Source organism: Plectropomus leopardus, chromosome 20 (genome assembly GCF_008729295.1).
Source record: "Plectropomus leopardus isolate mb chromosome 20, YSFRI_Pleo_2.0, whole genome shotgun sequence".
In the NCBI taxonomy this organism is placed as follows: Eukaryota; Metazoa; Chordata; class Actinopteri; order Perciformes; family Serranidae; genus Plectropomus; species Plectropomus leopardus.
In genome coordinates this window covers 3,503,158-3,530,823 of record NC_056482.1, presented here as the reverse complement: position 1 = coordinate 3,530,823, position 27,666 = coordinate 3,503,158, and the positions used below count along the sequence as shown (strand labels likewise).

Here is a 27,666-nt window from a genome sequence, read left to right as displayed (position 1 = left end):
CCAAATTCAAAATAATTCTTCCTTAAGTCCAAGAGTACATTTGTGCCAAAATTGAGTAATTTCCCCAAGGGGGGCTCTTGGGATATCACATTCATGAGATAAGAATGGATGAACAGATGGATGGGTGTACAGACAAACCAAAAAACATAATGCCTGTGGCCATGGCTTTTGTTGCGACAGAGGCATGAAAATATAGATTTCAGGTCAAATATTTGTGTTAATATATGTAGGAATTAATATTTTCAAATAGATTCATAATAACTTGTCCTGAATTACAATTTGTTAGTACTCTAGTACATGTCATTACTGCAGAACGCAATCTGTGTGATTTGACAAATTGACAGTTTGAATCTCCTTTTTCTTCGTTTAGAAACATCTTATAGTAGGAAAGTCAATGAGGTAAGGAAAATCTTAATAAAACAAGCAGAATCTGGTCAAATGTGCAACAACACTTAATGCCTGATCATATTTCTCCCAGACTGAGGCTGTAAAAAAGATAAAAAACCCAGTGTTCCCTTTGAAATCTGTTCAGGCAGATTTCTACCAAAATGTTACATATTCCCAAGAGTAAATGTGCAGTCATTAATCTCTTTTACCCCTGTTATCAATATGCACTTGCATACAGATTGAGAATTAAGTGATGAAATAAAAGCTAAAGCTACTAATTAAAAATTTATCACAGAGCCATTAAAGCAGGAGCTGTTGTTTTAGACTCAGATTGAATGACGGGAATACTGGTAAATAAACACAAGTGAGAAGAGTGCAAATCAGGTGAATCTGCTGCCAGAGCAGGACGATTAAACTGGGTGAGCTGGAAACAGGCCGGACCTGTGGCTTTAATGGACTGGAATGGAGATGTGTACACACTGCACGATTAAATGAATTTTAGGATTCTCTGGTATAGCAATCTGAAAATAACCTTTAATTACTACTTCCTCTCAAATACATGTGTTGTGAATCGATCATCCATGCTCCTTAAAGCCAGACTCCATTGACAAAACAATCACTTTATGCCCCTGGAACACAGGAGCCTCTGGTCTACTGGTGCTTCAATCCATTTGTTTGTGCTATTGCGTGACTTTGGTGAATTATGACTAACCCAAAAAAACACCAAATTCACATAATAACACAAACAAAGTAACTGATTGAAACACCAGTGGACCTACAGCTCCTGTGTTCAATGGGGGTTAAATTATTGTTTTTGTCAGTGGAGTCTGACTTTGAAGAAATTATAGTTTCACTTTTTTGTTCATTTCCCTTTTGAAAAGCAAACTACATCAAAACATCTGTTGACAAACTCTAACACAACTCATGCAGTATAATCTAATTATCTATTCTCTCTTCAAAGTCAGATTCCATTGAAAAAAACAGAAATTTTGCCTCACTGAACACAGGAGCTTTTGTTTTTCTTGTCATTGTGTGACTTTGGTTAATCTCAACTCACCCTCTAAAACACCAGCGTCACGCAATAACGCAAAACAACTAACTGTGTGATGGATTCAGACCAGTAACTCCTGTGTTCAGTGAGCTAAAATTACAGAGTCTGGCTTTGAGAGCATAAATAAGCTGCATTTCGAGTTTAGTTTCGTGTCTGAAATGACTATTTGTTTGGAAAGTACTGAGCATACAATTGCATAAAACAGACTAAGAATAATATTGCATGAGCTGTGTCAGAGTTTGTATAGTTTTGATAGAGTTTTGCTGTTGTTAAATGTGGACCCCAAGTACTTAAATTCATCAAAATGTTTTTGAGTTTTAGGATTCTTTGTTCACTGTTAAGCCATGCTAGAAAACTAAAGTTTTCTTTAAAAATTTAGTGCAACACAGGATGAGTAATTGATATACACATAGTCATCAGAGGGATACAGTATTCCTTTAACCCCTTGAAACCTGGATTGATATCAGTTTTCTAGTGCTGCGTTCAGTCACCTTTTACAAGCATTTCAACTTTTAAAATGTGAGAAAATTTAACCCTAACCCTAACACTGGAAAAAAAAGCAACATGACATAAAATGCAAAGTACTAAAAAAAAAAAAGACCAGACAGGTGAGAAGAGAATGGCCAGAAAATGAGAGAATCACAAGAAAATTATAAAATAACTTGGAAAAGAAAATTATGTTTTAGAATAATTTTAAAAATCTATATAAAATTAGTTTACAAAAATACATATAACAATTATTATTATTATTAATAATAATATGTTATTTTTATTTTATTTTATGACTATTTTTCAGATAATTTCATATATATGTATATATATATATATATATATATATATATACATTTTTACATAATTTTTTTTGTGCCACTGTCAGGTAATTTTCTTGTTGATTTTAGCTAATTTTGTAAAAACGCTTGGGTCGTTTTTTGTTAAGTTACTCATCATCTTTTTTTCAATGTTTTTGTAAGAAATTAAGCCAATTCACTCAGGTTTCGATGATTAAGTCATCACTATTGGTCCAATTACAAAATGCAAACTGGGTGCTTGTTTCATATAATTCTCTGTATATTGACTTGCTCAGCAGCTTGGTGTTTTTTGATGGAGGTGACCTTAATAAGTCATGTATGACCAGTCAGATCGCTGAGACGGGAGGCTGTGTCACATATCAAGGCTATGGGCAGCCAAGCAGACCACACCGATGCTACAACACACAGATGTTCATTTACTGTGCTCAGCTCATTTCTGCAAGCGTTTTAGTTTTGCTTTGTTCTGCCCACCAACCCCCCCCCCCACCCTCACTCAGGGGACGGGGATGAGCCGGTACCAGGCTGTCAGAATAACCTCTTGTCATGTGCTTTGACTTTGGAGGGAGGGAGACAGCCGAGGAACCGGTGGGAGGACAGATCAGATCATCAGATCAGGCCGTAGAGGAAGAGGCCCGCGTCGGAGCTTCAGTCTCTCAAACACATCGAGGAAGACGAGCTGTGAAGTGGAATAATATTCCAGAGAAGAGATGAGTGAACTCACCCAAAGCCGGACACCATGCGGCAGAGGAGGAACATGCTGTAGCCTTGGACGAAGGATGAGAGGAAGGCAAAGAAGCCATTGACTGACATGGATATCAGCAGGACCTGCTTACGGCCCACCTTGTCTGACAGGCCACCCCAGAAGAAGGCTCCAAACATCATCCCCAAATATACGATGCTACCTGGAGACAGAGAGGGACAGAGATACATGTAAATCATCTCAAACATCTGGACTCAAATGTTTGTTAATCAAACTGCTGAGTGAATAAAACACATTACACTTTGAAAAGGGAGACAGTTTGTGCTCATATTCATTCGTGCATGTATTCCCCCATCACACAGTCTGGATTTCAAATTCATTACATTTTCAACAGGGTAACTAAATATCTGTTCCCGTACCCAAGGTTGATGTGAGCAGTGAGAGGGAACCAAAACAGTTAAGTTTCAGGCATTAAAGCCAAAATAAAGAGTTGAAAGAGGTTAGAATGCTGCAAAAAGGTGAGGCCAACTGCAGAATGGGATGATAATATTCTGTGGGGTACATCACCACATGCAGATATAAGATTTAAAAACAGACTTTAGCAGCTATAGGAGGCAAATTCTTTAATGTAATTTTCTTGTTTTAATGCAGGTGCTGAGGATTTTTTCCTCCAAAGTGAAGCTAATGCAGCATAGCTGTAACATAGACAGACACTCTCAGACAGTTGTGCAGTATATAAAAGCTACAAGTCCATTACACATAAAAGAAAGACAATTTTGTTTGGACTGGTTTGACACCTGCGACATTGCAGGTGTTAGTAGTCTAGTATTGCACTGGTCTTGGACACACACACACACACACACACACACACACACACACACACACACAGGCATATAGATTTTGTACACAAGCTGAAGCATTAAGTGGTGCTTTCCGAGTGCATCAGTGGAGTAACAGAGCTCAGACAGAAATAGGCTCTTGTTATTTCCCGGCTATCGACAGAACGCTGAGGGGTCACATAAAATGTAAGACTATATAAATAGCAGAGCGGCAATCGATTAGTTGAGTTTGGCTTAGATCACAACGGGGCTACGACACTGTAGATCAACTTGATTGTGTTTTGACGGGACTGAAGGTAAGGTTTTCCATTTCCTTACTGTATTATGATGATAGTCAGTGTGTTGGCCTCAGTAGGATCAGTGTCTGGTAGCAAGCACTGTGAAACCATCCAGCCCTTTCTTTTTCTAAATTCGTCACATAGCTCTGCTTTGTCAGTACGTAAGTGAGTAATGCCAAAAGGCACTTTTTGTGTGCACATGGGATGCCACTGGACTGTGTCAGGCAGGGCCGGCTCTACCCAATTTGGTGCCCTAGGTGCCCTAACCCTAACCCGCACCTCCGCACCCAATAACGACACATCACATGCTCACACATAATTTAGGAACATGTCACTGTTTATTTATTTGTAATGTTTATATAATATTTTTTTTTCTAGACAGAAAACACTAAGTGAGTGGGCACAGAAAAATTATTATTTTGTTATTATTTTCCCTCGAGGCCAAGGGGGACTGGCGGCGCCCCTCCAGCAGATGGCGCCCTAGGCGACCACCTATATTGCCTATGCCAAGAGCCGGCCCTGGTGTCAGGTGAGAACCGGTGTTATCATATGCCGGCATATGGTCGGGACCCACCTGCGTCAGGACAGAATCTGTCGTGTGTGTATAAAATGCGTCAGGACGGTGTCAGGTTGTAACGCTGCTGGTCGATTAATCCCACAAACAGCAGACTTTTTTGCAGGAGTCCATCCTTCACTTCCTGTTTGAATGTAATGTTTTTTTTCTATACCGTACCGTGTGTCTGCTTGCCCTAAACCTCACACACCGTGCTGTTGTTGTGTAGGAATCGACAGATTTTCGGACTGGCTGATTATTAGGCATTTTGCCGATTATATATGTGTTTGGTATTTTAATTTAAAGATTGCTGATAAAATAAATTAAGAAAAAAATGCAAAGAAAGTGTAAGCATGGGAGGAACTTTTACTTTGTAAAACCTCAGGGAGCTATTTTTATTTATTCATTTCTTATTTAAATTGTCACTTAACTTTATAAAAAAAAGTTGCTGGAACTTGCTGAATATGATTTTGAATGTTTTAGTTTGATTAAGCATTTTCTAGAAATATTTAAATAACGTTTTGTGTTGGAGTTTGTTATATTTAACATTCTAAATATTGACAGAAAGATTTTCATTTTTATTGTAAATGCATATCGATTTTAAATATTGATAATGATATTGATATGAAACCTGCATGTACAAATAAAATAAGATCAGAAGAGAATACATAGAATGCATCTTTGCATGGATAAACCCACATGATAATGCTAGTAAAAATACGATAAAAAAAGGATTGTATAAAATGCATAAAATTAAGGTAAATACAACATTTTAAAGAGGAGCAGCAGTGCAGAACTGGGAAGCAAAATGAGAGGTAGTCGGCCCTGAAAAACTAATATTGGTAAACCTCTATTGTTGCATGTACTATAGTTGGCTAAACATAATCGTGTGCCACGTCGTTCCCCCGTCATCACAGAAGCAGCATCCAGAAGCATAAACAGCTGACGCAGAAGGAAACCTAAAATGTCAGAAGTAGACGTGGAAGGTCACTGACAGAGCGGCCCCATGTGATGAGTTGGGATGAGAACGTGTTGCGGTTACACGGCCCTCTGAAAGAGCCACAACTTACACATGCATGTGTGTGCGTCATAGGTGCACTGCAGTACTTTAGCAAACCCCCAGGGACCAGATTACGTGATCAAAGTTTCAACAGCTAAATGTGCAATAAATGTGCTTCGACAGATGCTTCATATTGCATTGGGGATGTGTATTTACATTGAATTCATCCATTGTTTGGTGTATAATATGGTAATTTGATACGTCTTTATTAAAACCAAACATCTCCTGCAGTAATGACTCCAGTTTCATTCTCTCGGACTGAAATGACTCTATCTGCTACCTGATATTTCTTAAAGTGACCGTGGGGGAAACAGAGCAGTAGTTGACCTCTGAACCCTAATGTTAAAGTCCAGGCATTTGTCTCTGGCTGCTGCTATTTTTTTTTTCCTCCCGCAGGAAGTCGGGGTCATTTCTTTTCCTGTCCCCGGGAACATGCGGCAGAGGGGACGGGCTGGTGGAGAAGGGTGGGGGTTGTCAGGCCAGTAAATAATCCACTTTACTCTCTACGTGCTAATAAAAATGCTAATGTGTTTTGGAGGAGGGGGGTGCGATTGTTTGACGAGGCAGCACCAGAATGAACGCAGACAGAGGGAAGGAAGCTTTATTTCTTTTTTTTTTTCCCTCCTGCGTGTTTGAGGTGATGGGACAGATACGCTGAGAGTAGAACGTCTTATCAAGCAGCGCAGACATGATGCTGAGAGCCAGTGATTCATTACAGGTGACAGCCGCTGGATCTATCTACGCACAGCCGCTGCAGAGGAGGCTCTCCTACCGGCAGCAGGATATAAAGAGCAAGCTGCACTACCGCAAGCTCACAAATATCAAAGCGAATATCAAAACCGCTGCATTCTGCACTAACTGTGACATCTCTTCAGTGGTGCGGCTACACACAGACAATGCATCTGAACTCATGTACTCAAGAAGATGCTATCTGGTAACAGCGGCTCATTTGTTTTATGGCTCTCCTTCCACTGGGTGTGTATCAGTAATAAAGAGGGAGGGTAGTGCAGGGTGATGGGACATCTGAGACGCATTATGAATCTTTGTGAGATTGGATTTTGCACAGGGTTCAAACTCAGGTCAGACCTCAAAACCTCCGTTAGCCTCAAGATTGCAGGGGTTTCATGGAAATGCGTGAGGGCCAGTTAAAAGCAGTGGAGCACAGGGATGATAGCTTTGTTTAACTGTTTGTCCTCATGCAGGAGAAACACTAAAGACTGATGGACAATTTCATAAAGAATGGACTACGGCTGCTGATAGCAACATGAATTGCATTTGCAAACGCTATCTGCCTAAAGTCCAGTTGCTAGGACATTGCTTTAATGATAAAACAACATAAACATGGACATAAAGCTTTGCAGCTGAGACCCTTATTTTGTGTTTGATCCACAGACTGTATATAAAGATGGATAACGCTCCCCCACTTACAACTGAAGACAACTGTCTTTCTCTACAGTTGTTGTATGGTGTCTACATTTTCCCTATATGTAATCTATTATACCTGTTTGGTAGACAGAGGTGCCTCTGATAGATAGTACTATATACTACAGCTGTTCATCTTAAATCCTTCTGTACTTTTACTTTTACGAGTTGTACATCGTCGTTGTTTTTTTGTATATTTACACAGGATATGCGATACATTTTTTTTTTTACATGTGTACTGTTCTTGTGTGTAGATAAAATACAACAATTCAATCTTCATATAAATTGTTAGGTGTGACTGTATAATATATATATATATATATATATATATATATATATATAAATATATATAAAGGACTATGCGACTACACTGCCTATTTCTGTCCTAAAATGTATTCAGAGACGTATATTGGTGCCCTGTTACTCATCAAAACAGTGAAACCAAGCAGCACTGATCAAATAAAAACCAAGATTTGGTTACTGCATTGTCTTTTTCTCACCTAAAATGTTAATGTTTAAAAAACATGTTTTAGCTTACTGTTTAACTGGAATTCGAGATAGCTGCCGGAAAACCCCTGTTTCCACATGATGTCGTCCATCACCATTTATTGGTCTGATCAGGCGATAGCATTCTGGTAGTTTTTTTTTTTTTTTTTACCTTTGGAGTAGTATTTCTACTGCATGAACTACCTGGTTTTATGTGATGTTCTTCTTTATATCAGTGAAACACTGATACAAACTAGTCTGAGGGGATGATGTGCAAGAGGAGAAAAGAGGCTGAGAAGCTCAGGTGAGGAGAATAAATTAATTAGGCAGTTGAACAGGCAGGGAGCTGATTGGCTGGGAGAAACTGAGGAGCAGGGAGGACAAACGAGGCTGATGCAGGGCAGGTGTGTAGCTGGGTAAAGGGGGAAAATGCATCACAGGAACACAGTTAACACCTCCTCATCCCCGTAACCCAAAGGGGCACGTTTGGCGCATTCTATGCACTTTGCAGTCTTCATTTTAAGACCATTTTGGCCATACATTTTGGCAAGATTGTGTATGTTTGTTGAATCTTTGAATTTGCAGCTCAGCTAAACTAAACTGTTACATTCATACTGTTAAGTGCAAAAACTGTGCTATTTTAACCCATTCAAACTGCAATTTTTGATCCCACAGCCTAAAAAACATGCATTGTATTATTTCTGGGTGTCATTATGGGCTTTTGCCTTGGAATTAGTCATTTTTACTATTTTCCAACTGATGATGTCATTCTTTAAATCATATCTGGCATATGGAGAAAATACATGCTATTTCCAATAGGTGTACTGTCAACATCAATGTTGCTGCAAATCATTAAATCATCACTATACTACTACTACTACTACTACTACTACTACGACTACTACTACTACTACTACGACTGCTACTACTACTAATAATAAATCTACTTTGCATGAAGTATATTGAAAATAATTAATAGTGTGTGTTTATTTTTTTCATCTAAGACATAGTGGCATCCCTGGAAAAATTTAGAAAATTAATGAATATTTGATATTTATGATTAGAACTGATGTTGGTTAAAAAAATAAACTCAATGAAGGTAGAAACTAATATTAATGTATAATATTTTTTAAGGCTTGATATATAGAGCGATATGAGTGTGTGTGTTAAGGATTCTAAGGGTTTGTATTAATTTGACTGAGTGAAAACAAAGACAGACTCACTAAACTTATATGACTCTTTTAAGATTCTTAATCCATTCTTCCAAAAAAGTCATCAAACACTGACTGTGACAAAAACATACTATGTAACCAAGTGACAAACCTAAAACTGATCAGCGTCTCAATACCAGTAACACCAGACAACTAAATATAAAATATATGATGTAATATATGGTCTTGTTCTACATGATTCCATATAAAAGTCTCTTCTTCACTGCTAACAGCAATTTCAAGCCCCAATCAGTGTCTTCACAGGATGTGTTCAGCCACAGTACTTTGTGGTCAACCATGTTTAAAAGCACTCAGAGCCCAACACGTGATTGCTGCAATTATGTTTGTAAGATGAAAGAAAACTTCAAGTCTAAAAATGCTCAGAGTCTCGGCTATACATGAAAAGTGCAAAAGGAGAGTCAGTCAGGTAAAGTCAAGGGGCCAACAAAGTCCTTAGGGTTCATTCTCAGAAACATGAATGCCTGTTCCAACTGTGCTAATCTATTTGGTATTTCTTGATTTCACAAGATAAATAAAAAACTTGACCTGCTGGAGGCACTAAATAAAAACTCAGGAGTACATTAGCATAGATCCTCTGGGAGCCAGGAATGACATACCAAATGTAACGCCAATTTATCTGGTATTTGTTGTTACATTTCACAGGATAAGTGAAAACTTTAACCTGCTGGTGACACTAAATAAAAACTCAAGAGGACATGTATCACAGTGTGATACATCCTCTGGGAGCCATGAAACTTCCACCAAATATTGCACCAATTATTCTGATTTATCTAGTAGCACTCTGGGAGCCATGAATGCTATAACAAATGTTAAACCAACGTATGTGATATTAATTGATGTATTTCAGAGGATAAGTAAAAACTTTGACCTGCCATGGCGCTTGACAAAAACTTATTGGGACAAAGTCAGTAGGATACATTCTCTGGAAGCAATGAATGTTGTAACAAATGTTATGCCAGTTTACCTGTTATTTGTTCACACATTTTCACCAGAACAGTGAAATTGCTGCCATGCTGGTGGCACTAGAGGACAAATTGTGTAGGATTCATCCTCTGGGAACCACAAATGTTATGCTAAATGTTGCGTCAATTTAGCTGGTATTTGTTGACATATTTCACAGGATGAGTGGAAACTTTGACCTGCTGGTGGTACTGAATAAAAACTCATTAGGACAAACTCGGTAGGATCCATCCTCTGGGAGCCATGAATATTACACCAAGTGTTGTGCCAATCCAGCTGGTATTTGTTCATATATTTTAGAATTTTTTTTTGACTTGCTGGTGGCAGTACATGAAAACTCAGGAGTTGAAAGTCAGTCTTTTGGGGACCATGGACATCTAATGTCGCCACAAAATATCTCTATTTAAGTTGTAGAGATATTTCAATCTAGTAGAGGAGAAACAGATTTCCATCCCTAATAAAACCACATTTTACCACTTAGCCCTGGTGATATCAAGCCATGCAGAATGTTATCTTTGGTCTGGTTTGAGATATTTGTCTCTGCAGCAGACTATTCCTTTAGTAGAAAATAGTTCAAAAGACAACCAAGTATGAAGTGGGTAGATTATCCCGAGTGACTATCTCTGCAAATATACACCATTTTTTTTTTTTCTTTCATGCTGTAAACAGCACAAATTAAATTCCAGTCACAGCTGTTGTATTGCTACAGAAATCTCTAAAAAAATAAAACAATACCTATCTCCATGGCAGGTTAGTATGAAAAGAGGTTTTTCCTTTAACTACATGTATTAAGTCCATCAAGCAGAATCAGTGTTGTAGTAAAGTTGCTCTGATCCCACCTGAACTGTGGTGATTATCTTTTTTCTTATAACCAAGAGCTCCCGGCTGACTGTCTGTGCTCTCTTTAACGGTACACTGTGCAGTGTCTCAGCATCCACAGGGATTATTTTAAGTTAACTCTTAACTTGTTTCCACGCATGCTGCTTTTTTTATTCTCCCCGTCTGTAGTAATTAGCTCTTACGTGTAAGTGTAATTCTCTCTTGACACCTCTCTGCTCTGTTTTTTCTCCACATCCCCGTGCAGTGTCTGGGCATGGATGAGAGGAGACAGACAGCAGTCAGAAGAATCAGACGCTAATTTCCTCAGCGGGAACATTCAGGACATTATGTGAGAGGATTTCGACAGATGAGGGGATTCCCGGAGGAGCCTGGGTGATTGACAGGCGGGTTGCAGCAAGGAATGAGAAAAGAGCAGGGGGAGTCAGGCAGACCCCCCGGGAGCACAGCACATTCCTTGGGTTTTTAATTACATCAACACCTGCTAATTTGTTTTTATACCAATGGACTTCACTTGGAATATTCAGACTTTTGTCTTATTTTGGCTCATATGAAGCACCTGAATTACCATTAATTAATAAGAAAATTACCCAGAAAAAGACTATAACTATAACAATTATAATTTTAAATAAGTAATTAGAACTGGAAATTTCCCTCATTTTTTGAGAATTTTCTATTTTTTAATATTTTAAATATTTTTGTTTTGCATTACATTTCTTGCCAAGTTGCTCATTGCCATCTGGTCAAGTTTCAAAAGTTTAAATGCTTGTGAAAGGCATTTGAATGCAGCACAAGAAAGCTTTTGATATTCCAGGTTTCAGAGGGTTAAACTTCATCCAGGTTGGATACAGTCAACTGTCATGCAGAAAACAAAAAATATCAAAATGAATCAGCAAATCAGGATGAGTTCAGGGTCAGTCAGGAATTTTGTGATCAGTTGAAGACTGGAAACAAATTGTCCTGAAACAGAAACATAACTGACCCTTTTTTTAATGTTAATGGAAGATTTAATGTTAATGGAACTTTACTGATGAACTATTTGTGCTTACAAAACCAGAGTTATATTTGAAACTCTTCCAAGTGGGACTAATTTTCAGCTGCTGTCCCACTGCTGAGTGGATATTGGAATGTCTATGGAAACAAATCAAATCAAAGGTGTAGCATTCCACTTATTTTCTTGTTGCATTAATGCTACAGCATTTACAATCAAGCCTCCAGCCCTCCAACCTGCAACCTCTAATAAAATAAGCTGCAAATAATGAATTAAATAAATTAACGTAACCTGCATGAATTTGGACTGTGGGAAAAAAGCCACAAAACCCAGAAATAACATGCAAAAATGGCATTATCCAAGATGGTTATCCTAATATGAAAATTAAGCTAAAGTTTGATATTGTTCTTATTGTCATAAATTCGTAGCGGTTGATACCAAGAACTTGCAAAGTAAGTTGATCAGTCATCAAGTCTCTAAACACTTCATCAATACTATAGACTACAAGAAACACAACGACTCAATCAATCACTCAATCATCGACTTTTACAGTAAATCCACGAGTTGGGACATCTTTGCCTGCACAGCAATTGTGTGAATAGATGCTATAGTGGTGCTTTTGTTGTGAAGGAGAAAGAGAGTAGGACAGAGGAGGACAGGGAATGAAGAGACGTAGAAAATGTTGTTGTCCCCGGACTGTTTTAATTAGCTAACCTCAGGCTGCAGCAGTCTATTTTTTACACCTTCACCTGTCGATGGTGTTTGTGATAGTACATGTAGAGTAAACTCAGCAGACAAAGCGAGAGAAGATTGCCATTGATTCTGCAAGGTTCCTCAGAGCAGCCCCCTCATGCAGATGTGCTCCTTCATATCTTCCTTCTGTGCTACACCTGGCTCCACGCGAACACGTTTTTCAAGCGAACATCCTCATTTTGCAAACTGTGGTGCAAGGGGTGGGAGGGAAAAGAGAGGGGAGGGCACTGATGGGAAGTGTGTGAAAGCAGCACTCTCCCTCTCCCTCTCTTTCTCTGGGGAGGTACGTGAGTCAGTCTACCATGGCTAAACTGCAGTGAAGCACAATGCTGCAGAGATTAACTCAGGCCTGTATCTTCAGATCACCTGCACAGCAGTGAGACACACAGAGAGTGTGAGAGAGTGTAAGAGAGGGATTACAGCAGGAGGGTAACAGAGAAGACGGACGAGAGCATGCAGGAAAAAAAACCTGGAACATCCAACGTCTGGATAGCATCTCACCTTTTGGATTTTAATACAGGGAAGGCCATTCTGGGGGAAAAGGTTCAGTATCTGGAGTAGATATGGAGAGAATGCTAGTGATGTATGCATATGAAAGAATAAATTAGTTATTCTGAAGGAAATTGAGAAGAAACATGTATATTAATGTCATACTGCAGAATTTCAGTTTTTGACAAAGTATTACTTTACTTCAGTATTTCCACTCTATGCTACTATAACTTCAAAACTTTTTAGTTAGTTTTTCCATAAAAACATGTATGATATGATTATATGATATGATGAAGTACTATGATAGTAATCTGCCCAGTATTATACAAAGTAGGGCTGGGTGATATGGCCCAAGAATAAAATCGCAGGTAAAGTTTGCAGACGTAATTGTTAAATCTGTACATGGGAAACAAATGTGGTAACACTTTCTATGAAGTCCCTATCTATAATGCATTATAACACATTATGAACATACTTATAATGCATTACAATGCCTCTATAGAGCTGTATAATGATAGTTATACACACTCATGGTTACTTACGATGCTTTATAAAAATAACTCATTATGATGCCAATGTCTATATAGTCTACTTGCCAGCAAAGTCAACCCGGAAATGTTGAGTACCCCAAAGTTTTATGTTATGTTATTTTTATGTTAGTTTATAGTTTATAGTATACGTCCCCAACATTAGGAAACTGCTGAACGCTAACTTGCATATGTTAGGCATTTTGCATAATTTACACTGAACAAAAATATAAACGCAACACTTTTGTTTTTGCTCCCATTTTACATGAGCTGAACTCAAAGATGTAAAACATTTTCTATATACACAAAAGACACATTTCTCTCAAATATTGTTCGCAAACCTGTCTAAATCTCTTACAGTATTTCAGCCATTGCTTGGCCAATTTGGAAATGATCTGGTTAGTTTTGGGGTTTCTTTGAGTATGATTAATCCATTTCTGATCAGTTGTTTTAACAACCGTAACTAGTTTACATACAATTTTCTGTTCTGATGCGTTTGGGTATAATTTTGTTTTATTAAAAAACGTTTTTAGGACTTGTGTGTCCCACCTGTTACCTGTCCCATCCAGTTAATTCAATGCCCTCTAAAACATCTAAATTGCATAAAAATTAATTCAAAATCTGCCCAAATGCAGTTAAAATATGCAGACTTCTGGTTTAAAACATACATTTTGAATTTTGAAAATATCAGAAATAGATTCAGCATTCTCAAAAACCCCTAAAACCACACAAATAATGTCCAAGCTGGCCAAGGAGTGGCTGAAATACTGCTAATATATGCTATTATGCAAATTGGGTATATTTTCAAATTGTTCAACATTTGCAAGTTAGCATCAAGCAGTTTCCTAATGTTGGGGACCAATATTATGCATTTATAACATAAAGCTTTGGGGTACTCAACATTTCCGGCAAATGGCTGGCTAGACTAATAATTAATTATTAACATACTTACTATGTGTTATAGTGTGCATATAGTTTTAAGTAGTTTTAAGGATTTATAAATATTCAAAATACTATATAACAATAGTCATCATTCTGCAACTTAGAAGTAGTGTTTCTTATGTCTCGAAATCCAAAGTATTCAGTGTTTTATTCTGAAAACTGTTTCCAACGTAAAATGACAAAGGGTTTCTGGGTAATGACTTTGAATCCAGCTCACAACTGTAATCTGCAATCTGGCAGTAAGGCGGTTTCATACAGATTTTTTTATGCTTTCAAGTTTTACTGTTGTGACACAATCGGAAAACACTTTTAAAACTCTTATGAACTGCTTAATTGACATTACCGCCATTCACTCTCTTCATTCATTCTGCTGTTTGCTAGCCCCCCTGCTCTCTTTCTATCTCTTTTGTTGAGCTGGGGAGAAGTCACGCCTCTGAATCAAAGAATAATAAATAAATAAATAATAAAGATGAAAATCTTCCATCGTAATGCTCATGTCTGTATCAATATCTCCGAATTAAGACAATAAGTGTTTTTTCGAATGTTCATCATCACAAAGTTTCTACTGTGCCTGTTTAAAACAATACATTTTACAGCATATTATGTGTTGCTCTTGCACTGACTCAGTCCTATTCTTTGTCACTTTACTTAAGGGAAACAAAGACTCCTTGTAGTGACTTATAAATATTTGCACACTATAATATATTATAAGTATGTTCATTATTCATTATAAACATTGGCATCATAATGAGTTATAATTATACCAAAAATGTTTTTCGCCTGCAGATATCTTAGTCGTAACAACACATATTAGTCGTAACACATATTTTGGCGGAGTGAGGTCATGTTCATAATATCTCAAAGCAATTTCAGAATAAAGACGTAAGTATGCTTCAAACACAGTGCTTGTGGTATCCTCACACAGCACATGAAAACTGTTCCCCCACACACGCCTTCTGTTTAACATCTCGTCGCAGTAGTTCTGACCTGACTGATTCAGCCGCATGAGACTGGTAAACCCCTTAACATATAATCAATATCTATTTTTGTGTAAGTCGCAACATGCAGAACATGATCCAGACAAAACCTCATCTACCAGTCTGCTACTTTCTGCTCGTGTTCCTTTGCACTTCAACTATTTGCAATTAGGAATAGTTTATTATGAATGAATTATGCACTCATTACGATGAAAGCATTGGATCATTTGAGCTAAAGATTGTGCTGTAAGCAGATTTGTCCGCGCTGGATGATCTCTGTATCACTTTCTTTACTTTGTTATTTCTCTCGCCAGTCTTTTCCCAGCCAGATGTCCACTGAAGAGCTCTCACTGACCGTTTAAAGAGGCGCCGACCTTCACGGAGAAAAACACCAATCACTTCTACTCTGTTACATTTATTCCTCTAAGTGCATCCACAAGTGAGCAGATACACACATCCTTTATTTATGCGGTGTATGAGCGAGTTGGTAAAATGACTCATTCTCTCTATTCTCTGCCTCCTGGCTCCCACTGAGAGATGAGTCAGAATACGGGTGAAATCTGGGTGAATAAAAAAAACCCCAAAAAATCCCTCCTACTCCCCCGAAAAAACAAACAAAGTCGGAATTCTCTTTGGGTAATAAAAGCAAACAATTATACTGTAAAAAGACAAATAAATCTTTAATCTTTGAATGGGAATGATAAGTGACGGCTGCTTTAATTTCAAACTAAGCACGGAGGAGAAATGTGCCGGTGCTATGCAAATATTTTTTGCTATTGGTGGCACAAATAATGAAGCCAAGTTGCACAACCAAACACAGACATAGAGACACATTAGTGGCACACAAACACACAACTTTTCACGAGTGTGGGAGAGATTCATGTACAGTAGCACAACACACCTCCCACTCATGAATCCAAATACCTGGTGCCATGACAACCCACTGGTGAGCTCCTAAAGCAATTAGATTACAGTTGCATGTGTCACCCACCATCATGCACAGCCCTGCATGTTATAAACAACACACATCATTAGAGGGTTTCTCGCAGGTAAAACTAATTTCTTCAACACCCACACATTCCTACCAATCTGTGACTCCATGTATTTTACTTCCATCTAATAACATCAGCCATTTCTATGCAATGTTGACTTGCAGATGGTTTCTGTAAGCAGATCATTTCCAGATGGCTCAATGTACCTGAAAGTCAGGATTTCTCACCTTCACTCATCAATGAGACAGCCAGGATGTTGACTGTGTGACTGTCGCACTGTTATTGCCGATTAGTCTGAATCTCAGACAGCTCACATCCAGACTCAGAATGTTCGTTATTAAGTGAAGTGCTGCTTCCTTTTTCCATCACTGAACACAGGCACTACTGTTTCCTCAGCCCGTTCTCACTCCAAACTCGTTAAATAGCGCCGCTCTGTCAGTGCTTTCAGTGTACGAGCGTGACGCCGAAAGTAGGGGTCGACCAAAGTAAAGAAAGTAAAGAAACAGAGAAAATGCATTTGGGTGAAGTCGTGGAGGGATAGGGCAAGTATGGACTCTACAGACTCTAGAGGAAGCTTGAGGTCAGTCAATAAAGTACCCTCTGGTAAAGTGACATACTGGATCTTAACCTAATCAACTCTGGCTAATGCCAGGTGTAACCCAGGGATAACGACAGTGTACACTACATGAAAGGGTTCAGAAAAATTGTTCGGAAAAATCAAACATATTTGATACGCTTTGACTCATGTCGAAAGGAGTCTGTTCTCCTCATACACCTGCCGATTTTGAGTCGTTGCCCCTCCTACACTTACAGATTTTGAAAGCCAACATGCCACACCATCTGAACGCAATTTGTGTTGACTGGTAGACAAGGATGGAGTTTTCATGATTTTGCATTCTATAAAATATCCTTTCTAAAGTAATGTAGTGTATCTCCAGCTTTAGACGCTCTTTAGGCACCTCTGTGTGTGATTCCCTTTCTGCTGGTACAGGGCTCAATGCCAGCAGGGCAATGTTTGGAATTAATCTTTGTTAAGATATAAAAACCATAAAGTTTGGATGCTAAAAAACTTCATCTAGTGTAATACAAATCCTTACCAAGCCATCCAGCACCGGAGTTGGGGACACACATGTCTGTCTCGGCACTGGGCAGGACAAACCCCACCACGAACACCTCCACGCCGTCTGACATGAGCGCCAACCCAAGCACAAAGAACAGCTGCCACTGGAACCTCCCGTGGCCACACTCCTGCATGATGAGCTCGTACTGCTGGGCCAGCTCCTCCTCATCTGCCTGTCTCTCATTCTCCAGCTCCTTGCGGCTCTTTAAGCTGTCAGAAACCGCCTGCCCCAGAGCCACCTGGCCGTCCCGCAGCTTCCCATCATTGTGGGCCGGCACACCTTGGTACTCCCCCTCATAGATCTCGTCTTCATCGTCGTGGCCCTCTGTAGCATCACTGGAGGCCCCGTCCTCGTCGTTGGCTGCGTTGTCGGCGTAGTGACCGTCTTGCTGACTGTAAGTGTTGTAGTTGTCATCTTCGTCCTCGTTCTGGAAGCGGTTGTAGCTGCGGTGAGCAGAGTATTCATCAGAGGCACGATCAGCAACTTTGTTGAAATTTTTGGCAGCTTGCCTCTTGGCTTCTTTAGCGATGTCCTTGGCACCTTTTGCCAAGGAAGTCCTGTTGTTATGTGTTTCATCCATCTTGGCACAAGGAGATCTGTGGCACTAAAAGTCTTTTAATTGAAATCTATTGAGCTTTTATTCCACCGGGCGCTACGAATATAAGGTGGCTACTTTTTCTTTTTTCCCGGTCTTCTATTCCCAGACAGACTTAAGGCAGTTTATTAGTGCTGAAAGCCACTCAGCTGCCAGGACACTAATGATTAAGTAATGATGTCTAATTCCATTGGATGGGACCAGGCAGACGGTGCTGAAATGGAGACAGTTGCTCTGAGACTGGAAAGACCCTCAGTCCTGTCAGCGCTCAGCAGAAGAGACTAGCAGCCTGTGGGGACAGAGAGAGAAAAGCAAGTTTAGCTTGATTAAAAGCTGTCTGTCACAAAGACTTGACTGTAACATTTCTTGGCACACTGAAAAGAACTTCAAAAGAACATTTGGACACTGAGACAGCAAAACTGAAGCTGATACAAACTGCAGTCCTCTAATGAATCGGAACCGCTTTACTAAGTGGGGACTGACGAAAGAGAATGATACACTGAGAACAAACTTTGCAAAGTCATTTTGTATTTTCAGACTGAAAAAATATCTGATATTTTAATTAATGGATTAAAAAGAACTCTGAATATTATGAAACTGCAACTGTTTGCATCTCATCTGACAAAAAGTAAACCACCATATCTTTGCCCCAATTTGCTGCATTAATATAAAGACGTAAGGTAAGTAAGCTATAGTTTCCAAAAAGAGTTTAAAATAAGCACATCCAACATTGAAACAAACAGAAAATGATGAGCTTCATGGCATATGTAGCAGCTTATATCATCCTCTGCTCAAAGGGGAAGTAACATCCGGACCTCATTGTTTTCCCACTTTGCAAACATGCTGTTCTTCTTTGACTTAGCCACGAATATAACTGCTTTTTAAATCTTCCACAGTGGCTCACGAACATAACACAAAATGTCACTCTCCATGATCCTGCCAGCTATCCTGTTCATACACTGTTCCGGCACTGGTACCACCTCCACTTGCGGCTTAAGGTGAGACAACTCTGTCCCCCCATTCTGCAATTGTACTTTTTATATAGAATGGCAAAGCCAAACGGCGTAATGTTCTCCTCAGACCCAACTCAGATCAAGCAGTAAGACTAATCAGTGCTGATCAATTATGAACCACAATTTGTCAGAGACAGCACAGTTTTGTGACATGACCTTCTCTACATCGATGAAATATTGATTTTAAGGTATGTAATGCAGGAATAGCTGGTTTCAGCTTGTAAGAAGTATTGCCAAAGTGAAAACCAACTCCAGATTTTCACATTTCTTTGGTGTTGTATCCACAATTTTCATAACTTTCTCTTGTATGCACATTGATTACGGTCCAGCACTTAGTCGCTACCTTTTTATAAAGTCCTGACCTCACCTTCACTTTAAACTGGAAGCAAGAATAAGAATAAGAAGATTGTTCTCTTTACTTACTTTTTATTTAGTCTATGTACTCTTTTTAGGGAAACTTCTACATTTTATAACGTAAACAAAATGCATGTGTTTCTTTTGGAAGATATTTTTTTGAAAAGTAGATCTAGTTTCATTTGGGGATGGAATATTAATGTCTCTCTCCGCAATTTGGCTGAACTATGTGTGCCTAGTCTTGTTTTGAATTATACAGAGAAATTAAAGCTGCTTTAAACAAGCCAACCAATGATCCAGTTACATAGAAAATAAGTCCAAATCGATGTGATTGATTACAAACAATGTACTGTAATGGTGATAACTCTGTTTGCCGTCAGCCAAGCTCGCAAACTAGAAGAACTCCATTTAATTACAACTTGTGTCAGTGAAGTGTTTCTGGAGTATTTCCAGGACCATGCCACTCATATACAAACTGTGAACTGGAGTCCTGTGGTGATTCATACTGATGTATTCTTTTTCCCCATTTGCTGATGACATGAAGCTACCTGGTCTAATCATTGTGGATGAAAAACCTCTAAGCCTCGTCACATGGTGCTGCTCTGTCAGTGACCTTCCATGTCTATTTATGACATTTTAGGTATCCCTACGCATCAGCTGTTCATGCTCAAGGATGCCGTTATTGTGATGTCAACAAATGTCCATGGTTGGATGATGCAGTGACTGTCACTGGTTAAGATTAGGCAACAAAGTCATGAAAGGTTAGGTTATCGTACAGAGTAGAAAAAAAAAACCCTCACATCCACACAGGAAGTGAACAGCAGACTCCTGCACTAAAGTCAGTTGTTTGAGCAACCCAGCCACCATTTCTCCCACCTGCCCTATAAGTACACTCACGCTGCCTACATTACCTTGTGACAGACAGCGTTACAACCAGACACCATCCTTCCACATTACGGACACAACTGGTTCCATCCGGCCATATTCTCAAGTGACACCGCTGTGCGCGTAGCATTTAGACATGTCTGGTGCCATGCGGCCATCCGCCGATGTATTATAACCACATTATCTCAGAGCAGATGACAGAGCAGATGCATTTGACAAGGTCATTTTTATAGAGCATATAAAATGTATGCTTTTAAATAGAAGCACACGTTTTTTGTTAAGCATGTGAAGTGAAATGGATCAAATTTAAGATAATACTACTGTGATTTCAATGCTAATTTCTGTTGGCGTGTCACTGGTAATTCACACTTTGAAAATAACATTAACAAAAAGATGTACAATGTGTTAGGTTAAGGTTATTTCAGCATTATGCTGCTAGATGTACGACACCATTCAAAATCAAGAAAGAACTACTGAAACTCCAGATGTGCATGTTGTCTGAACAGTCCTTCTGTAGCTCCTGTGAAAGCACATGTCCATGCATAGTCATGCATACACATACACTGTGCAGCACCCTTCAGCAAAAATGCAGCAGCAGACAGAAAACATGTATGGTGACCCCTAAACTTCCTCTTTTGGACTTTATGGTCTCTGAGGACGTTATCGGGGTCAGGGTTGCAGAATTGCGAAAGGTGATAAGATGCATCAGTGCATCTGCAGGTCCTCTCTCAACCAACCACCAGAACATTTGTTGTAAAACAAATTGTGGAAGCAGAAGCTCACAATATCATAATGACCTCTATATCCACATGCTCAGGAACAATCTGACAATTAGACCACATTCTAAATAAGTTTCACCACAAACTCACCACCAGCAAACTCCAAAAAGTACCTCCCTCATCTGTTTTCCATTTTATGTTATGCATTACTCATCTCAAACTTTTTAGTATTATACCTCTATATGAGTTGTTTTATTGGCTGAAGTTTTATACATTGTTTTTGACATTTTGGGAAAGATGCCTGTATCAGAAAGTTGCCAACACTCTTATGTCTGTGTGCTAAAGCTGCTGTAATCAGTATTATCAGTGGTTCAAACGATGGCTCACATGTGCAAAGGGTCTCACATACATCAGTGACTAACACAATAGTTTTTGTAGATTAAGCGCACATTTGTGTCAAGTCAAATAAAACTGAATTAAGTTTAAGTGAATGAATATCATTAATACCCGACATCATTTACTCATTTCAGTGACACATTCAGAGTTATTACTTTCTTGGAAAATTGGCTTTTGTGAGCGTATTTTCTGCCAGAGCTGATTCATTTCTGTGTTTCTGTGCGTGGAGTACATGTCAGCCTGTATGACGGACTCCCCTTAGGGCTCTCTCTGCTGTGACAGTGGCATGGCCTCTCCAAAGACCTGTCAACACATCACGCCGGAGCCGTCTGTCTGCCACACTGCGGCCGGCGGTCACCAGACCTGAAGCAGGGGAAACACGAGCAAGCTTTGGGCCCTCTCTTTACACTCCAAAGCCCCTCAGCAACACTGTTACTGACAAGGCAATTACACAGTACACACAGAAAAGATACACACGCACTGCACATGCAAAAGACATGTGAAGTAGCATTTTCATGGCTTGGTATTTGACAGCAAAACACTGATCTAATATTCTCTGCATTTTCTTTTATTAATGTCTGGCATTAAGATATTTTAGCTAATTTTATATCCAATATCATTCATGCAGATAGGCAAAAATAAGCTAGAAACAACCACCATGAAGTTTGTGTCACTCAATTTCAAGTTGCTTCTACATTTTACATCCATGTCTGTGAAAACATGTACGCTTAACACACAGGTGATCTATACAGTTAGCACATTTTCAAGGAGGTTTTTGAGGGTTTTTGAGTTACGGCCAAAACCATGTTGTAAGTCACCCTGACCTTGGCCTTTGACCTTCAACCACCAGATTCTTATCACTTCATTCTTGAGTTAAAGTGGACAATTTGGGGAAACTTTCTCAAGGCCATCTTCAGATATTGCGTTCGCAAAAATGAGACAGATGCCAGGTAACAGCGACCTTGACCTTTGAACACCAAATTCTTGGTGTTGTTGGTGCTCATCATTGATTCCAAGTGAATGTTTAGGTAAAATGTAAATAAATTGAGGTTTTGTTTTTTTTTTTAAATATCACTTTGACAAGAATAAGACAATTGTAAGGTCACTGTGACCCTGACCTTTGACCACCAATATCTAATTAGTTCAACCTTATATCTATATTTGTGCCAAATTTGAAGTGTTGAATGTGTTATTGAGATATCACGTTCACAAGAATGAGACTGTTAACACCAGAGGAAAAATCGCATAACATCACTCGATGGAAATGCAGTCATCTTGCAATTGTGTTTTATCGACAATTCTTAAATATCACTTAAGTTTTGCACATATCTGTAACGGAAACCTGCCTATAGTCAATGTGTCAGATAAATATAGTATCCTATCATATTTAGTACCTGACATGCCTATTATTAAAGGACCCTGATCGGTATCTGGCCAAAAAAAGCAATGTCTACATTATAATGTGTTTTATTGTATCTAATTATCAGAGCTATTGACCTTAAGAAGATCAGCAGTCAGTGGCACCTGCTGTTAAAAAACACTACATAAATACCAGACAACCTGAAACAAAGGATATCTGTGAAATACTTCATATACAGATGGTTGATGTGCTCAGATGTTTCACTGAGCTAAAAAAGAAAATATCTTTACAACAAGCCTTAAAACACAAGTTTTCTTGCACTCAGTTTCAAAGTGTCTCAATGTTAGTAGTAGTAAGTTGATGCAATAGGACCATTTAATCCTGTGATATGTTTATGTCCATCAGGAAATAGGAATAAATCATTCTTTTTACATTAGGCTGAACATGCTACTGTATTTGTATCTGCAGTCCCTGGAGTGTGAAGCATACACTGAGGTGTTGAGACGGGGTTAAGTGCCCAAATAGAGCATGGCAGGTTGATGTATGGTGTTTCTGCTCACCTTTGCTCTGCGGGATTAGATAAAACATCAGTCGGGAGCTGTCATTCGAACATAAACGCCGAGGCTGCACAGCAACGTAAAGCAGCCCAAGAGATTTTGGTGCAATGCAGCAATGAAATGAAGTAGGAAATGGGTTCTAACTAACTTTGTGCACGGCCAGATGATGAGACACCAACTTCCCCAGGCCATGGATGTGTCTAAATAAAAAAAGACCAACGAGAAAACTCTCCCCATCCTACGGCTTCAAGACAATAAATAAATAGACCTCCTGACCTGCTGTCAGGATATATACTGCATCATTGCTTCCATTAGTTTAGGTGACGAATGAAGGCAAAAGTGAGTCGTTAAACAAGCTCTATACAACAAGTAGTTCCGATCAAGCGATCCGATTTGTCAACAAGACATTTAGAATGTGCTCAAATCTGCATGACCGCACACCTTCATAAAAATCTAATCTGCCACTTCTTGCACTGCATTTGCAAAAACATTTTGTAAATGTTCATCAGTTGGGTGACAAGGAGCATTTCAGGGCAGTATCAAAATGTATTGCTAACACAATGCCAAAAAGATCTTCACAGCATCAGGGAATTAGAGCTCAAATTATGAAAATTAGCAGCCTCCTCTCTAATGCTGTAAACTATAAACTAACACAAAGATGACAAAAAGCAGCATAAACCACCATGTTCTGAACAGACATATTATAAATACTGACAAAAACTGACATTTGCATGTATGAACATAAAACAGCAAACTTCACTGCAAACTAAAAACTACTCATTCCAGTTATGATGGGAAATATAGGCTAAGTCATTGGACTGCAGTTAAAACATTGTTTCTGAAAGTCTAAACACCAACAAATATGAATTGAAGTGTGACATTCCGTTAGATAACGTGTGAATTTTGGAAATGATGATACCTCTATCTTTTTGTTTTTAATTCATTTAGATATTTGTCTTTAATTTGCTCTGGAGTTATTGGAAATATTTGGCATTCTCCATCAGCTGTGCTGTGACATCGAGCTTGTAGCTTAAAAATAAAGGTAAAGTTTGCAAATGTAGTGATTAAATCTGAATATTTTTAGCAGATATCTTAATTGCAACAAGCTGAGCATTTCTGTGTTCATATCTGGTGCATTTATTTAGTTTGGAATACCTCACGATTTCTAGAAAGCATGGACACAAGTTGGCCAGTGGACTCAACAGAGACTAATCAAAATGTATTCATTTTTGGGGGCAATTAGCTCTCAAAATTGAAACAATATTTGGGAGTGTGATCCCCGTTTCCATGGAATCTCACAGAGTCTGACTAATAACCTGAAAACAATCAGTCAAGTCAGTAGAATCCTATATGTAATGAAACCTAGTTTACTACTCCAGAAAGCAGGTCGAATCTTGGTAACCACTTAGCAACTAACACATTTTCTTCCTTCATCTGGCATTGGTAAATCAGTGGATACATTTTGTTGAGCATTGCAACCTCCGTGAAATGACTCATTTAATCAAGATATGGAGATTCGGTACTAAAATATTTCTAAAGTTTGGAAATAATTACAGGATTTAATCATTTGCGCTGGTTAGGGGAGTGCTGAACTGGGAGTTAGCCACTTTGCTGACAGAAGTGTCTAGTGCTAGTTCTCTATGGGCCTCTATGCGCTTCCTTCTGCATATTGATACGTTTGCCAGCTGTTATTCAGTAGAAAGAAAGCTGTTCCTACAATGAGATGCTCACAACAAGGTCTGTGGATTATCTTGAGTAACTGGGTCATTATTTCTGGAAAGAGACATTGCTGATGAGTTTTTCACTTTCAGCACCACAAGCTAAACGCCATCTAGTTACATTATACTGTAGAGAATGCAGACATTTCTATGGCCGATATCTCCAACACTCGGCAAGTAACACCAAAACTATCTACACTGATAAACAACACCATGGTTAAGAGGGAAAATATGTATTTTGACTTTGGGGTGAACTGTCCCTTTAAAGAAAAACATAATCATGAAAAATGCCAGATGGGTGATATGGATAATTTTGGAAGCCACACATATTTTGTCATTTAGATATAAAAACTTGTTGCACTATATGGTTTAACATTGTTGAAATGTACTTTATACAAAGTTGAAAATAGTCTCTAAAATAAAAGAACATGTCACAAATAGACATGGTTTCCACCTAAGCACCATCCTCTTTGCAAACTTCCCTGAACTCATTTCCAGCGATGCAGCTCCTCCAGCTGAGCGCTTGACGTCTGAGACTAAAGGTCGAAACTCTGTGATAAACCTCATGATATGCTCTGAGAGTTTCTGCACCAAACGGCCGAGAAGAAAATAGCCAATCAACTCGCTGCACTGCAACACAGAGAGAACTTCTTATAATAGAGGGGAAATGAATAATGGTGCATAACAGGCAGCCGGGTCTGTGTATAATCCCTGGTCTCAATTCACCTCGTCCATGCTGATCTGTGGTTTCCCTTCTGTGACTTTCAATCTCTCTTCACCTCTTTCTCTCTTTCACGCTCTCTCTCTCTCTCTCTCTCTCTCTATCCTCTCGTCTCTCTCATCCGAGTGCACCAAGAATTTCAAAGTCATCATCTTGATGGGAGTGCAGAATATGAAAACTATCCCTCTTCTGTTGACATTTCATTATTCATGATAAGCTAACCGTTCTCCTCCGTATGCAAATGGTCATTAATGCTGACATTTAAAAGTCTGTCCGCGCACTTTGAGCTACAGAGATAATTCTTTGAAGTCCAAATGTCCGGTCTATCTTTGAAGAAACCTATAGCCTACGGCGGTGATACTCAACTTACGGCCTGTGGGCCCAAATCTGGCCCTGATAGGGTGCCGGGTGGCCTCCCAAACTTTATCTTGTTATTTTTGTAGATTTATAGTGCCAGGGTGCATAAAACAGCATCCTGTTTATAAAATAGTGCCAGTAAAGGACCCCCCACACACCCCAACAGGTCCTCGCTAAGCCTCTAATGTTCAAAAATCCTAAAAATGTCCTAAAATCCAGAAATGTCCCAAAATCCTAGAAATTTTCTAGAATCAGAGAAACGTCCCAAAATCCTAGAAATGTGCTAAAATCCCAGGAATGTCCTAAAATCTGAGAAATGTCCTAAAATACTAGAAATGTCCTGAAATCAGAAAAATGTCCTAAAATACCATAAATGTCCTGAAATCAGAGAAATGTCCTCAAGAAATTCCGATAAAGTCCTAAAATCCTAGAAACTTCCTAAACGTCCTAATATGTTTGACAATCAGAGAAACGTCCTAAAATCCTAGAAATGTCCTAAAATCCTATAGCCATGTATGGGGATACTATGACTTGCCATTTTGCAAAAGTGGCCCCTGAGCAAAGCAAGCTGAGTATCTCTACTCTATAGCGTTTTCACACAAAGCATAGCGCTGATGTAAGAGATATATATGGTGGAACATGAACTACCAACCCACAATCTTGGCCTTTCATCCCCCAATAATCAGGAAAGCCAATATCATTTATGGCTGCTTTTATTTCCTTTTGGATGGTAACTCCCCCTCGCCTGCTGCTGTGATGCTGTGATTGGGGTTATTATAACAGCACCCTTATGATGTGATTTTAGCAATCAGCAAAAAAAAATTCCTGCAAGCTCTGAATCAGCAGTCCACGGAGAGAGGAGAAATGATTTCCTCACAGTCGTGCTGTCATGGCCCGCTGACGCCATCCAGCTACGTTCATTAATCACTCACGGAAACACACTCATACAGTAGACACATGCATGCACACACGCATACACTCTGTAGGTGCATACTGTGGGAAGACACTGTGCAGGAGGAAATGTTCTGTGGAGGAAGGAATTTAAACTTTCTTTTTACTGTGGTTTTGAGGTGGGGAACAGCAATATTCAACATGTATGTGACACAGATATGAATCTGTATCTGTATGCCACATACTGATCCACAATATGTAAATGCGAGTGGAGCCCCACAGGCGTTCTGCAGTGCCCACAGATGGCTGCAGTGGGCAGTTGCTAATACACATCGTGTGAATAAAACTACACGCAAAGCTCAGCAGATGCTCCGCGAGTGAGGTTTGGGATTTGAGGGAAATTAACGTTGGATTCCTCTGCAATGATTCAGCTTAATATGCAATAAGGGGTTTATCCTGGAAGTGATCAGCTTTATGGCTGCTGGCACAATATCTTTAGTGTTCAACCTGAATTTGTGGTTTTCATAAATACACTTTTCTTTCAATCTTTATTATATAAAAAAAACCTGAATAGAATAGACTATCTTACACTATCAGCACAAATTCAACCCTACAAATTTGTGGAAACCATCTTTAACCCTTTGAAACCTTAGCATATTGGCTGAATTTCTTTCAAAAAGTTACACGTCACAAG

The 27,666-nt window shown here is 39.0% G+C and overlaps 1 protein-coding gene across 1 annotated transcript in view; it reads right to left on the bottom strand.

The window, feature by feature from the left end:
• Window positions 1–27,666, bottom strand: part of LOC121959920 (synaptic vesicle glycoprotein 2C-like) — a 57,454-nt gene that overhangs the window by 26,114 nt on the left and 3,674 nt on the right. The window contains exons 2-3 of the mRNA XM_042509467.1: window positions 17,383–18,290; window positions 2,969–3,149 (exon numbers count right to left, since the gene is read on the bottom strand). Coding sequence (XP_042365401.1) covers window positions 2,969–3,149; window positions 17,383–17,986 — 785 coding nt within the window. The 5' untranslated portion in view covers window positions 17,987–18,290. The remainder of the gene's footprint in view (window positions 1–2,968; window positions 3,150–17,382; window positions 18,291–27,666) is intronic.